The sequence below is a fragment of the Hippoglossus hippoglossus genome, chromosome 10 (genome assembly GCF_009819705.1).
Source record: "Hippoglossus hippoglossus isolate fHipHip1 chromosome 10, fHipHip1.pri, whole genome shotgun sequence".
NCBI classification, from domain to species: Eukaryota; Metazoa; Chordata; class Actinopteri; order Pleuronectiformes; family Pleuronectidae; genus Hippoglossus; species Hippoglossus hippoglossus.
The window spans coordinates 11682616-11696093 of record NC_047160.1 but is presented as its reverse complement, the minus strand read 5'-3'; the positions used below and the strand labels follow the sequence as shown (position 1 = coordinate 11696093).

Sequence of the window (13478 nt, the reverse complement as noted above, 5' to 3'; positions counted from 1 at the left end):
CTGAGGGCAAGAGTGTGATATGGCTCCCAGATAAAACTCTGTGTCTTTTGGGCCTCGGTATAATAGAGCATAAATAGTATTTCCAGCCAAACACACACACACACACACACACACACACACACACACACACACACACACACACACACACACACACACACACACGGTGTGTGCACAGAATGGCCGACAGTCATGCACACATGCTCAACCCAAACACTCAGCCAAGCACAAATAGCACAGCACACATTCTGGAGGAACATTTAATCTTGCTCAGATTCAATATGTCCCAAGTTTTCAGACTGAGACCCAGAAAGCCAAGGCAAAAAAAAAAAAACACCTCTGAAAAAAATGTCTGTGTTGAAAAATTACTTTTCTGGCCTGTACAATCCATTGTAGGACCTTTTTCCTGCAGCTTGTTTCCTGTAGCACTGAAATACTTTTACTAGGACTGACATAGGATGTTTCTATGTTACTATTAACTTAGCGATGGTTATACTAATAATACTATTATTTACATTGTTTAAATAATAGTATTAGTATTAGTATATGGTGTCAATCATTTTACAATGTTATTTGTGTTGTTACTAGTATTAAATCCATGATACAAACACCTGTTTAATTCTATTCAAGATTTTTACTTATACATTGGTACCAGTTCCTGATTGGTCAGAACTCTTGAGTTCCTGCATCAATTAGTACTGCTATCTAAGTTTTTTTTATGTAGTTTTGTAGTCTAATAATTAAGAGTGGTGAGATAACTGTAGTCAACCAAAATAAAAACAGTTGTGTGTAGCAATCATAGACTGGATATGAAGATGGACGACATGACATCTCCCAAAAAGTGAAGCCAAAGTGTAGTGATCGCCACCTGGTGGCTGACGGCAGTATAGGCTCTAAATCTTACCTCCTCAGTGGTAATGACATGGACAAAACCAACTAAGTGCCACGGCTCCACCCCCGATGAACAGACTCCAAATGAGCATGATAGCAGCATGTATGTCCTGCAGGAGGAGGTGTCGTCCATCTTTATAGATATATTATAGCAACTGTCACTTCAGTTTTTTTTTTTAAAACAAAAAAAAACAGGGATTTATGTGACCGAGTATTAAATGTATGTACACAGCCAGAATCACAAATAGGGCAAGAATCATTATGGGTGATGAAAGACATCTTCTCGCCCCCTGATTTACACAGCTTCCAACTCGATTGCCTCCAATTTACAAAAAACTGACCAAAAATGTCCTTTATTCCACAAGCTATGTTTTTTAACATGCACAAAAATGTTGCATGTCCAGTTCGTCTGGATTAAATCTCCTCCTCTGTCAATCCCGAGCTGCTTAAAGGTGCAATGTAAATGTACGTGTTGGTTATGTCTGTTGCTGTTGCAGCCATTACCGTCAAATTCTATATTCTAAAATATTAATAATAATAAAGTTGAAAAATAAAAAATAAAATAGGAATATCAATTAGAATATCACAAGAACATCTGATATTGATAAAATCCTGATGATACATTTCTAATAACTGATTGTATAATTAATGAACAATAAGATGTAGTCATTTACTCACCCAGTCTTGGCAAAGTTGGTCCAGTAGGTCATCACCACAGCACTGAGCATGACATCGTTCTTTGAAAAGTTACAGGGAAAAAGGTCAGTGGGACCAATCATAGGAATTCCAAAAACATAGGGCACTTCGTCCCCGTGGGCGGCGTCCGACCAGGCAGGCTTCATCAGGCTCTGGCAGTGGTGGTAGAAGGCGTAGAAGTAGGTGGGAGAGCCGTAGCGAGCGTGGAGATCAGCCGTCACCACCGATGGCTCTACCCACTGGTGATCGGTGAAGAGAGCCACCAGCGTCTTGCGCCTGGTCTCTGGATTGTCCCTGTCTGCCCAGTCCGTGTACATGAACTTAATGGTCTCCCTCAGCGTGTCCTTGCCCTCTGGGTACCCGTACAGACTGTCCACAAAGTCTGAGATGGAGAAATCAAAGTCATTCCCGGACACGCCGTCCTCCGAGTCCACCACGTTCTCCACGAAGCGCAGCCCTTCGCCCTGGTTCACCCCCAGCATGATGTCGTAGTTGAGGAACTCGCCCTGCTCCATCAGGATCTCGGGGTCATCCGGGATAACATCACCGTCGATTACCGGTCCAAAGGCCACGTGGTACCTCGCTGGTTGTATATCCTGCTCCACCAGCTCCCTGGAGCTCTTCTTCCTCAGACAGTCCACCATGTCTAAGGTATCCAGGACGTTACAGCCCACCTTCTCCGAGAGGAGACGCGTATACTTGACCGGCTGATAGTTCACCGCCCAGCTGGAGAGGGCTGACCCGCTCTGAATGATGGCCCTGTGGAACAGACCTGCACAAGGACACAAGAAGAGGAGACAGGATGATGTTTAGTGTCGCTATACTATGGGAGATAATTCAGTCATGTGCTACTAGATGAGAGTTGTTAATTTGTTGCTGCCATGATCAAAAGGGGGCTGTCAGCTCCACAGCTGATAAGAATAACAAAGGCCAGACAGAACAAGTCCTTGTTGCCACACAGAACAATAATGGAATCATGGCTGTGATAATGAATGTGCAGATGGCCTGGTCTCACAGACAGCTCGCAGACAGAGAAGGGAATAAGCTTGCTGTCTGTCATTTTCCCTTCTTCCATCCATCGCTATATGCTCACTCTGTAATAGTCCCTGCATGTTTGTATGGAGCAGATGCTGCCAATGTGGCTCTGTAGGGTTTGTTGCAAATAGTGGACGCAGGAAAACTGGCAAACGAGACACTACCAAACCAAACATGAATTCATTCCCTCGTCTTAAATGCAGAAAGAGTCCGAGATAAGTGTTCTTGAATATATGAACCCTGCGTGCCCATGTCCTCCTCCTGTTAATGTGCTTTTCAAGGTAGCCGTAATTGGATGAACCTGAAACACTGCAATTATAGACACAGATGCTCCTTTTCTGCAGTCATTACACACACACACACAGACACACACACAGACACACACACACACACACACACAGGGAGCACCTCTGCATCAGTAATGCCGTGTGTAAGTTAAGTCTTTTTTTTGTGTGTACCTGAAAGATCACTAAATTTTAAAGGAGTTTGTGGGTGGATTGCTATAAATAAAGCTCGACTCCTACTCCCTACATTTGCAGAGGGAATGGATGCTGCGCACTTTCTCCCTGCAATACAATGCGACACGGTGCCACACAATGAAAATATCCGATGCTCATCAGTACACCAAGGGTTCCTGTTTGTGATGCACGGAAATAGACACATGTTGCACAAAGAGTCAACAGGCCGTGTGGATCTAGGTGGGTCTCTGATGTGTGTGTGTGAGTGTGTGTGGCGAACACGTCTACAAGTGAGATGGTGGGGGGCTTTCACAAATTAAATTACATTTCAGCTGCAGAGCAATATGAAAGATATCTAAAATGACTTTTTCACCACGAGGAACCAGATCCCAAATAACAAACATAATTTCCTCAGGAATAATTGAATCGCGTCCCCTTTGGAAAAAAATCCTCCGTACAGTCAGTAAAGTGAAGGTGACACGACTGTCTCGACGAGGCCCTCCTCACATCATCGCCAATGCCTCGCTGTCTCTGCGCTGACAGCCACCTCTCATCTGTCCACCTGATGTGGTTTTTCAGTTCACAAGTGCTGTTTTACCAATCTCTGAGCGAATCAGAGGCAAAGCTCCCAGCACTTGACCATGCTGCTTTATTGCACGAGGCACCATCACTGCCGCAGTTCAGGGGAGTCCACTGAAGTCATGATATTGAAAATCACAGCGGGTGAAACGCTCCTCAAATGGCATGCATAAAAGAGAGAAAAACAGATTGTCATTAGATGACTCTGCATTGAAGACCAGCAGAGAAACGCGCAGGCACGCAGTCTCAGTTTGTGATATTTCAGCATCAGTGTGGGTGGCTGTGTTGAAGTCTTTTGTGTTTATGAGGTAAACAGCAGAGTTAAGTGTTAGATATATCACTTTGGTAGTCTTAATCAGTGGCGGCGGGGGGCTTATTTCTTCTTGGAGAAGATGAAGTGTTTATTTACAGAGCTATTTACATTTATTTGTTCGCAAGTAGTAAGTAGAATTAATGTGTCTGGGTGAGTGAACTGTGAAATGTTTCTGTGGTGAGCATTCTGTGGTATAAGCCACAATTTGTGTATTTGATCAACGGGTTTTTTTTCGGGTCTGAAAGCAGCTGTTGACAGAAAAGATTTCAATAAATGTGTCTGCATACAAGTTTGTGATTTAACCTCAGCGCGAGACATGGTGTTTGTTTTTCAGTGTTTCAGAATCGAGCGCCTCACTCTCTCCAGTGATGGGACTGTCGGCTCTCTGCGGCCCTGCCCCGACGCTGCCCTCCAAACCGTCCTGCGGTCGTGCGTCTCTGCAGGACGGTGGCCTGTGCAGAGTCCCAGGGAGCGGCAGCAGATGTCGAGGGTTTCAAGGCACTTGAAAGCATTAGAGGGGCAGCGGCAAGATGAAAGATGGCCACTCTGACGCAGGGATGGAGGGGGGGGGGGGCAGGCTTAATCCTCCCATCCCTCCCTTCTCCTCCTCCTCTTCCCTCCCTCCCCTCACTCTTTAGTGCTATTGCCTCTCTTCACATCTCAACTCCGATTGCGCTGTGCAGACGGAGTCGGTCATGGTGCAGGGAGCCTGTCCTGAATCCCAATGCCGCCAGCCACGCCACAGCCACTCTCTGAATGTCTTTGATCAGAAGTTGCTGTAGGAGGAACGTTTGCCAGCAGAGCAGTTACTGTGATTGCCAGGGCAATTTGACAGACATATGTATATCAAATCCGTTTGTCGTAATTGAGGAGAGCGGCTCGAATGGAGCTCGGCTCGGCCCCGTGTCCGTCACCCCGGCCCACAGATGGCCCAGCTGCTGAGGAGGCTGCAGCCAGGTTGACGCCTCTTGATTTATCTCCAGCTTTTGGTTGATGAAAGGCAGGAAGAGTGACTGGGGCTTTACTATTGTTTGTGGAGAAACGTATAAATCCAGCGCACACAAGCTGTCAGTGGACCCATAAATATGCATTCGAGCTACGTTTGATGAGCCCCACTGTGGTAGGAAGCTCGCTGGGGAAGGTCAGAGAGAGAGGAGAGAAGAGCACAGGCTCCACCACCCACTGAGGGAATCCACTAATTATCCACACTGGGAGGTGAACATGGATGTGTGTGTGAGTGCATGTGTGTTTGTTACAGACTTTGATTGATAAACCGCAGCCGTGATGAATAGACCGACAGATGACTGGCATCACCATGATGGCGGTTAAGCACTTATGACATTGTTGTGACTTCAGTGTTCTCGTAGTGAAGTTAGTCAATATCCCGGACGAATTAAAGAGAACGAGCGTGTGTCACATTCCTATCTAGCATGTTATACTATGTGAAAGCAACAGATAGCCCAATCATTATCTGCCCGTGTTTGACATGCGAGAACTCGACACCAAAACTGCGAACAGATCCATCAAAGCATAACGTTGCTGGCAGATTGAGGTCACGCTGAATTATGACTGGAGCTCTGAGGTAATCACTCATTGGGCTCCTGCTAAAATGCTGTCGAGTCGCCCTGCAGCCGCCTCCAGCCGCTGTTTTCACGACCTCGACCGCGCTGCCCCCTCACCAGACACCTGTTAAATGGGCATGCGGTTCAGGCCCTGGATTGGTGGAGTAGCCTGTGGAGATAATTTACCGCTGATGGGTGGGGAGAGAAAAAAAAAAAGAAGCTTGACCTTGGGGGTGTGACAACCACCGAATAGGTTAGAGATTCACAATTCACACACACACACACACACTCCCAGGCAAGTAGGGTTGGGTATCGTTTGGGTTTTTCTGATACCGAAATTGATACTTTTAAACTGGTACCGGTGCCAGAACCGATACTAAAGAGCACAGGACAGTGGCCAACCTTGAGAATAGCTTTTTTATTATTAAGATAAATTGGAAATTGAAATTCGACATATTAACTATCAACAGTTTAAAGTATACTTGGCTTAAATATACAAATATAAATAAGCGCAAAAATCTTAACAAATTCACGTAAAAACAACGCAAATACAATAATGTAGTAGCTTTTAAGTTAACTGTAATGACAATACACAGTCTCCATGGCTCTAGCAGCATGTACCGTTGGCCTACATTAATGCACTTTTTTTTTTAATTGTAAAAGTTTATATTTGTATATTTCCATTAAGAATATTTTTGTTAATATGTAACAGTAACAGTTAATGTGTTACTTCAATTTTCCAATTCGCGTTCCTATCCTCAATGGTTGTCTTGGGCTTCTTATTATCGGTTCTGGCCGAAGTTTGACCATCTGAACCGTTTTATCAATTTACCAACTGTCTCAAGTAAAACCCAAACGATACCCAACGCTAGTTGCCACCAGAGTGAGCTGCAATGTTAACTAGGCACATGTTGTTTCTGTTGCGTGTAAGCAGGGCAACTATTTCAATACGTAGCTCATGCATAGAAATCTGCGTTGTGATTCAACCCTACACATCAGTTTAGGCCACGACTTGTCAACGATAATATGGATTAACTGCTGATATTAACGAGCCAATGCTGCATCACTGTAATCAGAGAGAGAGGGTAACATGACATGACTGAGCTTTGGATCACTGCTAATGTATTACGTGGCAAATATGGGCATGTGAGTGTTAGGTCACTGTTAATGGACAAGGATGTTCTGTTGGTGTTGATGCCAGTAAGCGCCATAATTGAGTGTACTTTGTAATCTGCAACAGATGGCAAAAACCACTGGGGCATCAGCAGTGAGTTTTATCAGTCTGGGCCTCAGATATATGCGACTGTAAAAAGCATCCTGCAAAACTACAACAACCTTAACAATGTCATCCAAAAAAGAAAAAAAGAAATGACTAAAGATGACATTAACGAGACATCGATCAGATGACCTTGAAAGTTTGGATCGGCTGAATCTCATTTTATAGGTCGGTAATTAATTTTCTTAACAATATTCCACATGACTTTAAGAGCTAATAGGGATGAAAATATGTAAAGCAGCAAAATCTTATCTAAATTCCTCTCGTATGCATAAAAGACCTCGCAAGAGAGAAGTAAAGTGGCCACAGGGACGTGTCTTTTTCTCTCTTCTTTCCCCCGCCATAACTCCTCCTAGATCTTGTACTTACTTTTTCCTCGCCTTCAGTCCTTCCCCTGCTTGGTTTCCTTCTCTCTCTCTCTCTCTCTCTCTCTCTCTCTTCTCTCTCTATCCATCGCTCTCCCCCTGTCTCTTTTTTTCTGAGGGACCACGCTGATTCGCTCCCTGCTGATTATTAGACATAAGCCTGCGTTCAGCGGAGCCTGAATCCTCTGAGCCATCTTACCTCCACCATCTCCTCACTGTAAGCAAATCTCCACAGACCCGTGGACTATGCGGAGCCCCCTCTGCTGCAAACATTTCTCTGCATCTACAGTCAAACCAGGCTAGCGCCCAGTTGGACACACTCAATAAATGTTGCGCTGCCTCTTCCTTGCTGCATTTCACTCCGGCTCTTATTTTCTTTCTCTCTCTCTGTGCAGTTTTTTTTCCTTCTTCTTCTTAAGACTCATCTGCTTCCATGAATCCACAGTTTTTCTAAAAGGTAAAAATACATATGAAGTAGGCTTTTCCCATCTGAAATATTTAAAGCCGGCTGTGAGATGAATACTTAAAACATTTGCCTAATTGTACAACCATGGCCACTACGCAGTCACGTAACACAGGGTTAAAGCTGCTGTCTCCATGGCTACAGCCTACAGTACCACGGGCTGCATCCACTTAAACACAAGTGCCTCTGGTCTGATCATGCATTAGTCCATGGATAATTTCACATTGGCCTGGCAGTCCTGAAACAACACCTACATTATTTCTTCTCTTCCATTAAAATTTCCCCCCAAACATCAAACTTGTCAGCTTCAGACCGATTCACGCTGAAGGAATCGGTAAGAAATTAGAAAGTCGCAGATTTCTAAAACACTGGATTTCCTCTGGCTACAGGGAGATACTATAAGTTAAAGCACAAAAAGAATCCGGGCAGCAACATAGTGCCTGGATGCTGTGTGCATGTGTGTGTGTGCCTGTGAGGGCATTAATCCTAGTAAGACTGTATTACTTGTTTGCTTAAACATTAAAAAATGAAACATGACATAAAAAAAGACTTACTCGTTAATTCACTGCACGCAAGATTTGTTTTTCTGGCTCTTTTATGGCTGCAACTATTCTTGCTACCTGCAGCTTTACATGTTTCCTCTGAACCAGATTTACTCTGCGCTGATTTCGTAACAGATGATCCAACGGGGTGGCTGCCAAAGAAACTGCATCTTCCTCCCGGAGACAGAGGGCTTTTGTTTATAGCGTGGATCGGGACACACAAGTGCACCGTTACCTAATTTCTATACAAGAGCCTTTCGAACACCCCGGGAGGTGTCATCGGAATATTTGAGAGGAAGAGCGGTGGGCTTTTGAAACACTCGCGTTTCAGTAATGTCCATATAGAGGCAGTGTCTGAGAGGCCTGTGTTTTCATCCGTCAGTGTGAGACATGCTTCACGCCAGCCCAATATAATGTTGTTTGAAGCTGTTGGTCTTCTGCTCCGGCCTCTGTAGAGATCGCCTGCTTGCCTGCTGGCTGTGGCTTAGGCCAGATAAAGAGTCTGATCCATGAGGGTGGATGGAAGGAGGAGAGAGGGAATGGGAAAGCAGAACAGAGGAGATGTGGAAGAAGAAAAAAACAAAAAGGGTGGAGTAGGAGAGACAAGGGTGGCAGAGGAAAGCTGAAGGTATGAGTGAAGGAGAGGGTAGGAAATAGCGGGAGGCAAAAGGGAAGGAAGGGGAGAGGGGAGGATCATAACAATGACCCCATTGACAGGCTGTACCCAGGTTCCAGGATCAATGTGCTCCTGGGCCTGGCGAGTGCGGTATCTCCTACTAATCACGACGTGACATCCACTGGTCAATACCACACACTCCAGGCCTCATCATCACACGCACGTCAGCCTCCAGCTTACTGCTGCACAGCACGGGGGGTGGGGGGGTGGGGGGCACCACTACTGCTCAGAAACCATCCATCTGGCTGCTAACCACAGGCACGCACACCACACCTGAGTCAAACAGCATTTGCAGACAAATTCCCCAAATTGAATTCAGCCTGGGATTGAGCGTGGGTGGGGTGTACTACATTGTGACTTTTCAGATTATAGCGTCTGTTTCTAGCAAAGCAGACGAATCTGAAAATTCAAATCCAGGTTTTTGGCGTTTCTGTCTTGTGTTGTCCGGCGTACTACAAATTGGATCTGGCACTCACAGCAGGATAACACTGCTATTTATTTGAAAATACTATGTGATCCAGTTATAGTGCCCACAGACAGAAGCGCGTGCAGGCATAAATGGGCCTGTTTCCACTCAGCTACTTAGAACCATCTTATAACACTTAATTGAAGGTTAGGGCAGCTTTTAAGTACTTTGCCATTGCTAGAAAAGTGTTTGATGGATGAAGCAACCACGGGGTGATAGCAGGCTCTCTTTTCTGTAGCTGACATTTCGGAAATGATAAAGTCAAACTATATGTTCTCGGAAAATTGTACAAAAGACACACAATGCATGCAATATCTTTCTAAAAACCCTTTCCCACTGGTCAAATACCCCACACACAGCTTTTGTCTGCAATGAGATTGGATTCAATCAGCATTCACTCCCAGGTCAAATGACTCTGCAGCACACAGAGGTTTTGATCAGCTCTGGCTCTGATTGGCAGTGATGGAAACGTGACTGCCTTAACTTGGTGAGACGTGCTGTGAGGGAGCCCCTCTGTGCGTTTGTGACGTTGAACGTGACACATCGAGGAAAAAAGGCCCAACGGCAAACTCCTCTACTTGCAATGAGAAAGGAGACAATTGCCTCCTCTCAGTGGATTTACCCGCATTTTATAAAACCAAAGTATTCCTGCTAACTTTTGCATAAATACAAGTATAATACATTTAGAAATCTCATCTGTCTGTGCTGCTTGCATATCTTGAGTCCCGTTTTCAGCTTCACTCTTGGCCGAAGTTTGTTGTTCTGTCGACCTTCACTGAACTTTGAATAAACAGGTGAACAGCTCTTTGTGCAGCAGTGGTGGTGCAGCGTCAGGGTTTCTGAGTCCAGCAGCACGTCTTTACTTGCTCAATCCCTGCTGGTCACCTTTACAGTTTCAGAAAGAGAAGCTGCGACCAGCATGCACCACAGGACAAACACACTGCCCATTGCTACCGGCATTGTTGATATCAGTGTACCAAGTCGGTTTCACCGTACTCTTTAAACTAAACAAACTTGTTGCTCCTTTCAGATTGATGCATACCACCTGTTTGTGAAATCTGGTCATTAGCATAATCAACACCCTTAAAATTGCCATATCACAATTTAGCAGATGAGTCTATAATCATATTAGAGGACCCACAACAATTAGACAATGGTAATAGTGCATCTGTTAATGATGCAACATCAGAGCACTGCAGTACAGTGACCGAAATACAGCGGTAATGGTTTCAGCACCTTTATGTTAGATTTGTGAAAAACATTCTAAAGCAAAGCTATGCGTGATTAAAATGCTCGGCTGTCGAGGGGGCAACAGTCATTGAGATATTAGACTGGAGAATATTCCAGGCTACCGTAGGTGATGGTACTGGATAGGGATCTGAATGAAGACCCCGAGGCAGTGAGAGGAGTGAGAGAATTGTCCTGACAACTACTTAAACGCATAAGCTGCTGTGACAAAATGAGCCCGTAAAAAAATCTATGAAATCTCTCAGTAAACAGGACAGCCATGATGACGATGATAGAATGAATATTAATTATGCATTAACTTTGTCATATCAAATAAATTTCAATATCATATTTACTAATATTTATAAAAAAGAAAATCCGACAGGCAACGTCTCGTACTGCAGGCGTGTGAGAAAGTTGCAGAATTCTTATAAATTCCACACATGTGCCACTAAAGAACGAAAAATGTGTTTTCACAACTGAATCTTGCACGAGATCCATTGTTGTTATTGATCGTTCGTGCACTGAAACTAGGGCAAGAAAATGCCCTTTACCGCACTCGCTTATCATTCAGCTGTTTCCCGTGGTTTTTTTGGGACGTTAACTGTGCATCCCCATGACTACACATGCATGCACGCGCCCACACTGAATTGATTTCTGTCCTTTTTCTCACTTGGCAGCCTCCCCTACCAAGCCAAGAGAAACATAGAGAGCCGGCACACACTGCATCTTTTCCTTTGCACTCATGCATGTGTCACTAATGCTGCAGTGTCTGAAAGGCAGAGAGTGCTATCTCCGTGTCCTTCTATCGCTGTAGCTTTTTGGTGCCGTGGCATCCGAGGCGGAATTCACCCATCTCTCTCTACGCTGCTGCAGTGCCTAGATTGGCCTGATAGCCGTGTGCGCAGAACAACAACACACACTGTCAGCGAGCCTTGACTAGGCGTCGGTGTGGAAATGGGAAGAATAATGAGTTATTACAGGGTTATCTGTGTGCATCTCCATGTCATGACTGTGTAAGCAGCTCCGCTAATCTCATTAGATGAGACAACTTGTTAGAGATGTTTTCTGATTTCCTCCCTCTTCTCCGGCTGTGTCCACAAATAGATTTCAGATCAGTGTGTTGAGATTAAATGACTTGTGATTTTAGCCCCCACAGAAACTGGTTTGCATGGGAGAGCCGTGCGAGTGGCTGCTGTGTGGTAACAGTGAGAAACATCTGACTCCTGTTGTTTCTAAATATATGCACCATGTTTTACACCCCATCTGCATTGTATAGCAGCCCCAGAGCTTGCTTCATTTTTATATATGCAGCGAGCAGTGACAGCCGGAGACAAAGAGCCTGCTGACTTCAAGGAAGCAAAGCTCCATAAGTACAAATCAGATGTAAAACACGTCTGGCATGGGCGGGTCAAATATATAAGTCACGCAGACAAATATGACAATCCAGCCATGAAATGTGGTAGGATGGGATGCTTCTATTCTTGGCGACATCTTGCCTCTGACAGCCAGATGGGATGGCTGAAATCATTTTTGGCAAGGGAAAGCCACAGAGAGGGCGCCGTTGCATTTGTGACAGACAAAATTATCGCGAGGGGTGTACACCCCCCTGAGGGGAATCAGAGGGATTCAGAGCAAAGAAGGAGAGAAGAGTGACAGAGAGGGAGGGAGGGAGAGGAGGGGAGGGAGGGAGAGAGAGAGAGGGAGAGAGAGAGAGAGGGACCTCAGTCTGAGTGCCTAAGTCTTGCAGAAACAAATTAGCTGTGAGCTGTAAGGGTATGGGAGGTGAAACTGAGATGGATACGCACATCCCGGCTACAGGCAGGAGGTGGGTGGAAGCTTACTGCTTACCCCAGCCCTTTTCATAGTCTTCCAGTGCAGCAGATCACGAGCTTACAAGCCTTTGAGTCTGGTTGAGAAAAGGATATGTCCCCGATTACATCTGATTGTAGCTCGCGCACAAAGGCAAACAATGTGCGTGGTGCTTGTGCGCACGCTGAGCACAAACGTGTTGGCTTAGCTGCACATGTGCATCCACTAAATATCAAATGTTTCTCGAGGGAAGTTCAATCCCACTCCGGCTTACATAGAATATACCTATAGGCAATGTCTAATCTATATGTACATTGCACAACCCACCTATATAAATGAAACCAGTGTGCACATGCACGCGCACACACTCATATAATTCAGGAAGCTCATTAGGCACCACACACAGAGCACCTAGTAGGCAGCAACCTTTTTTCTCTGACCAAGAACATCAACAACTCTTTTAATCTAAGCCACCATTAATGAACCAGAACTAGAGGCGATGTTAAAAAAAAAAAATACTCCCCTTGATGTGCTGTAATTCCTGCGCCCCACTCGAAATTATATTGCTCTTCCTATTAGAAAGACTCCCCCTATTACCGATGCCTTTTAGGGTCAGTGGTCACACCAGCAGCAGCAGCAGCAGCTTCCAAGCTGATTAACTATTGCACCAGGCATGAACGTGCCAGGCCGGGCACGGGCTCCGACAGCGTAAACATATTCTCCTAGCTGTGCCTATGTCACCCGGCTTGTTCCTCTCTCACAGCGTCTGACACCACTGTTCCCCGCTCTGGCCATTGTGCCAGTAGCCCCGCAGCCAAAAGCTTCACAAGCTCGGTCTAATTCAAGGCGGCACACCATGCAAACAGCGGACAAAAATAGGATGGATACGTGTCGCCCTCGCCTTCGCCCTCATTCTCGGGCAAACATTAAAGATTGAGGGAGAATCTCGAGGTGTGGGGCGGGACGGCGCCTCCGACGTGATCCCTGCTCCTGACCGTGGAATCACTCTCTTTGTGGAAGTATTGAGTGTGTGTGTGTGTGTGCTTCTATATGTGCCTGTGTACCAGTGACCTGTATGCTGTGAGGCTCAGTAGAGAGAGATAGCGGCACTGTCACAGCA

At 45.4% G+C, this 13478-nt stretch overlaps 1 protein-coding gene across 6 annotated transcripts in view; it reads right to left on the bottom strand.

Moving 5' to 3' along the window:
• The window catches only part of LOC117768974 (neuroligin-3-like), a 145217-nt gene that overhangs the window by 34785 nt on the left and 96954 nt on the right, over positions 1-13478 (bottom strand). For all 6 annotated transcript variants that reach the window (XM_034597509.1, XM_034597512.1, XM_034597513.1 and 3 more), the window contains one exon: positions 1567-2356. In XM_034597509.1, the coding sequence (XP_034453400.1) occupies positions 1567-2356 (790 nt within the window). The remainder of the gene's footprint in view (positions 1-1566; positions 2357-13478) is intronic.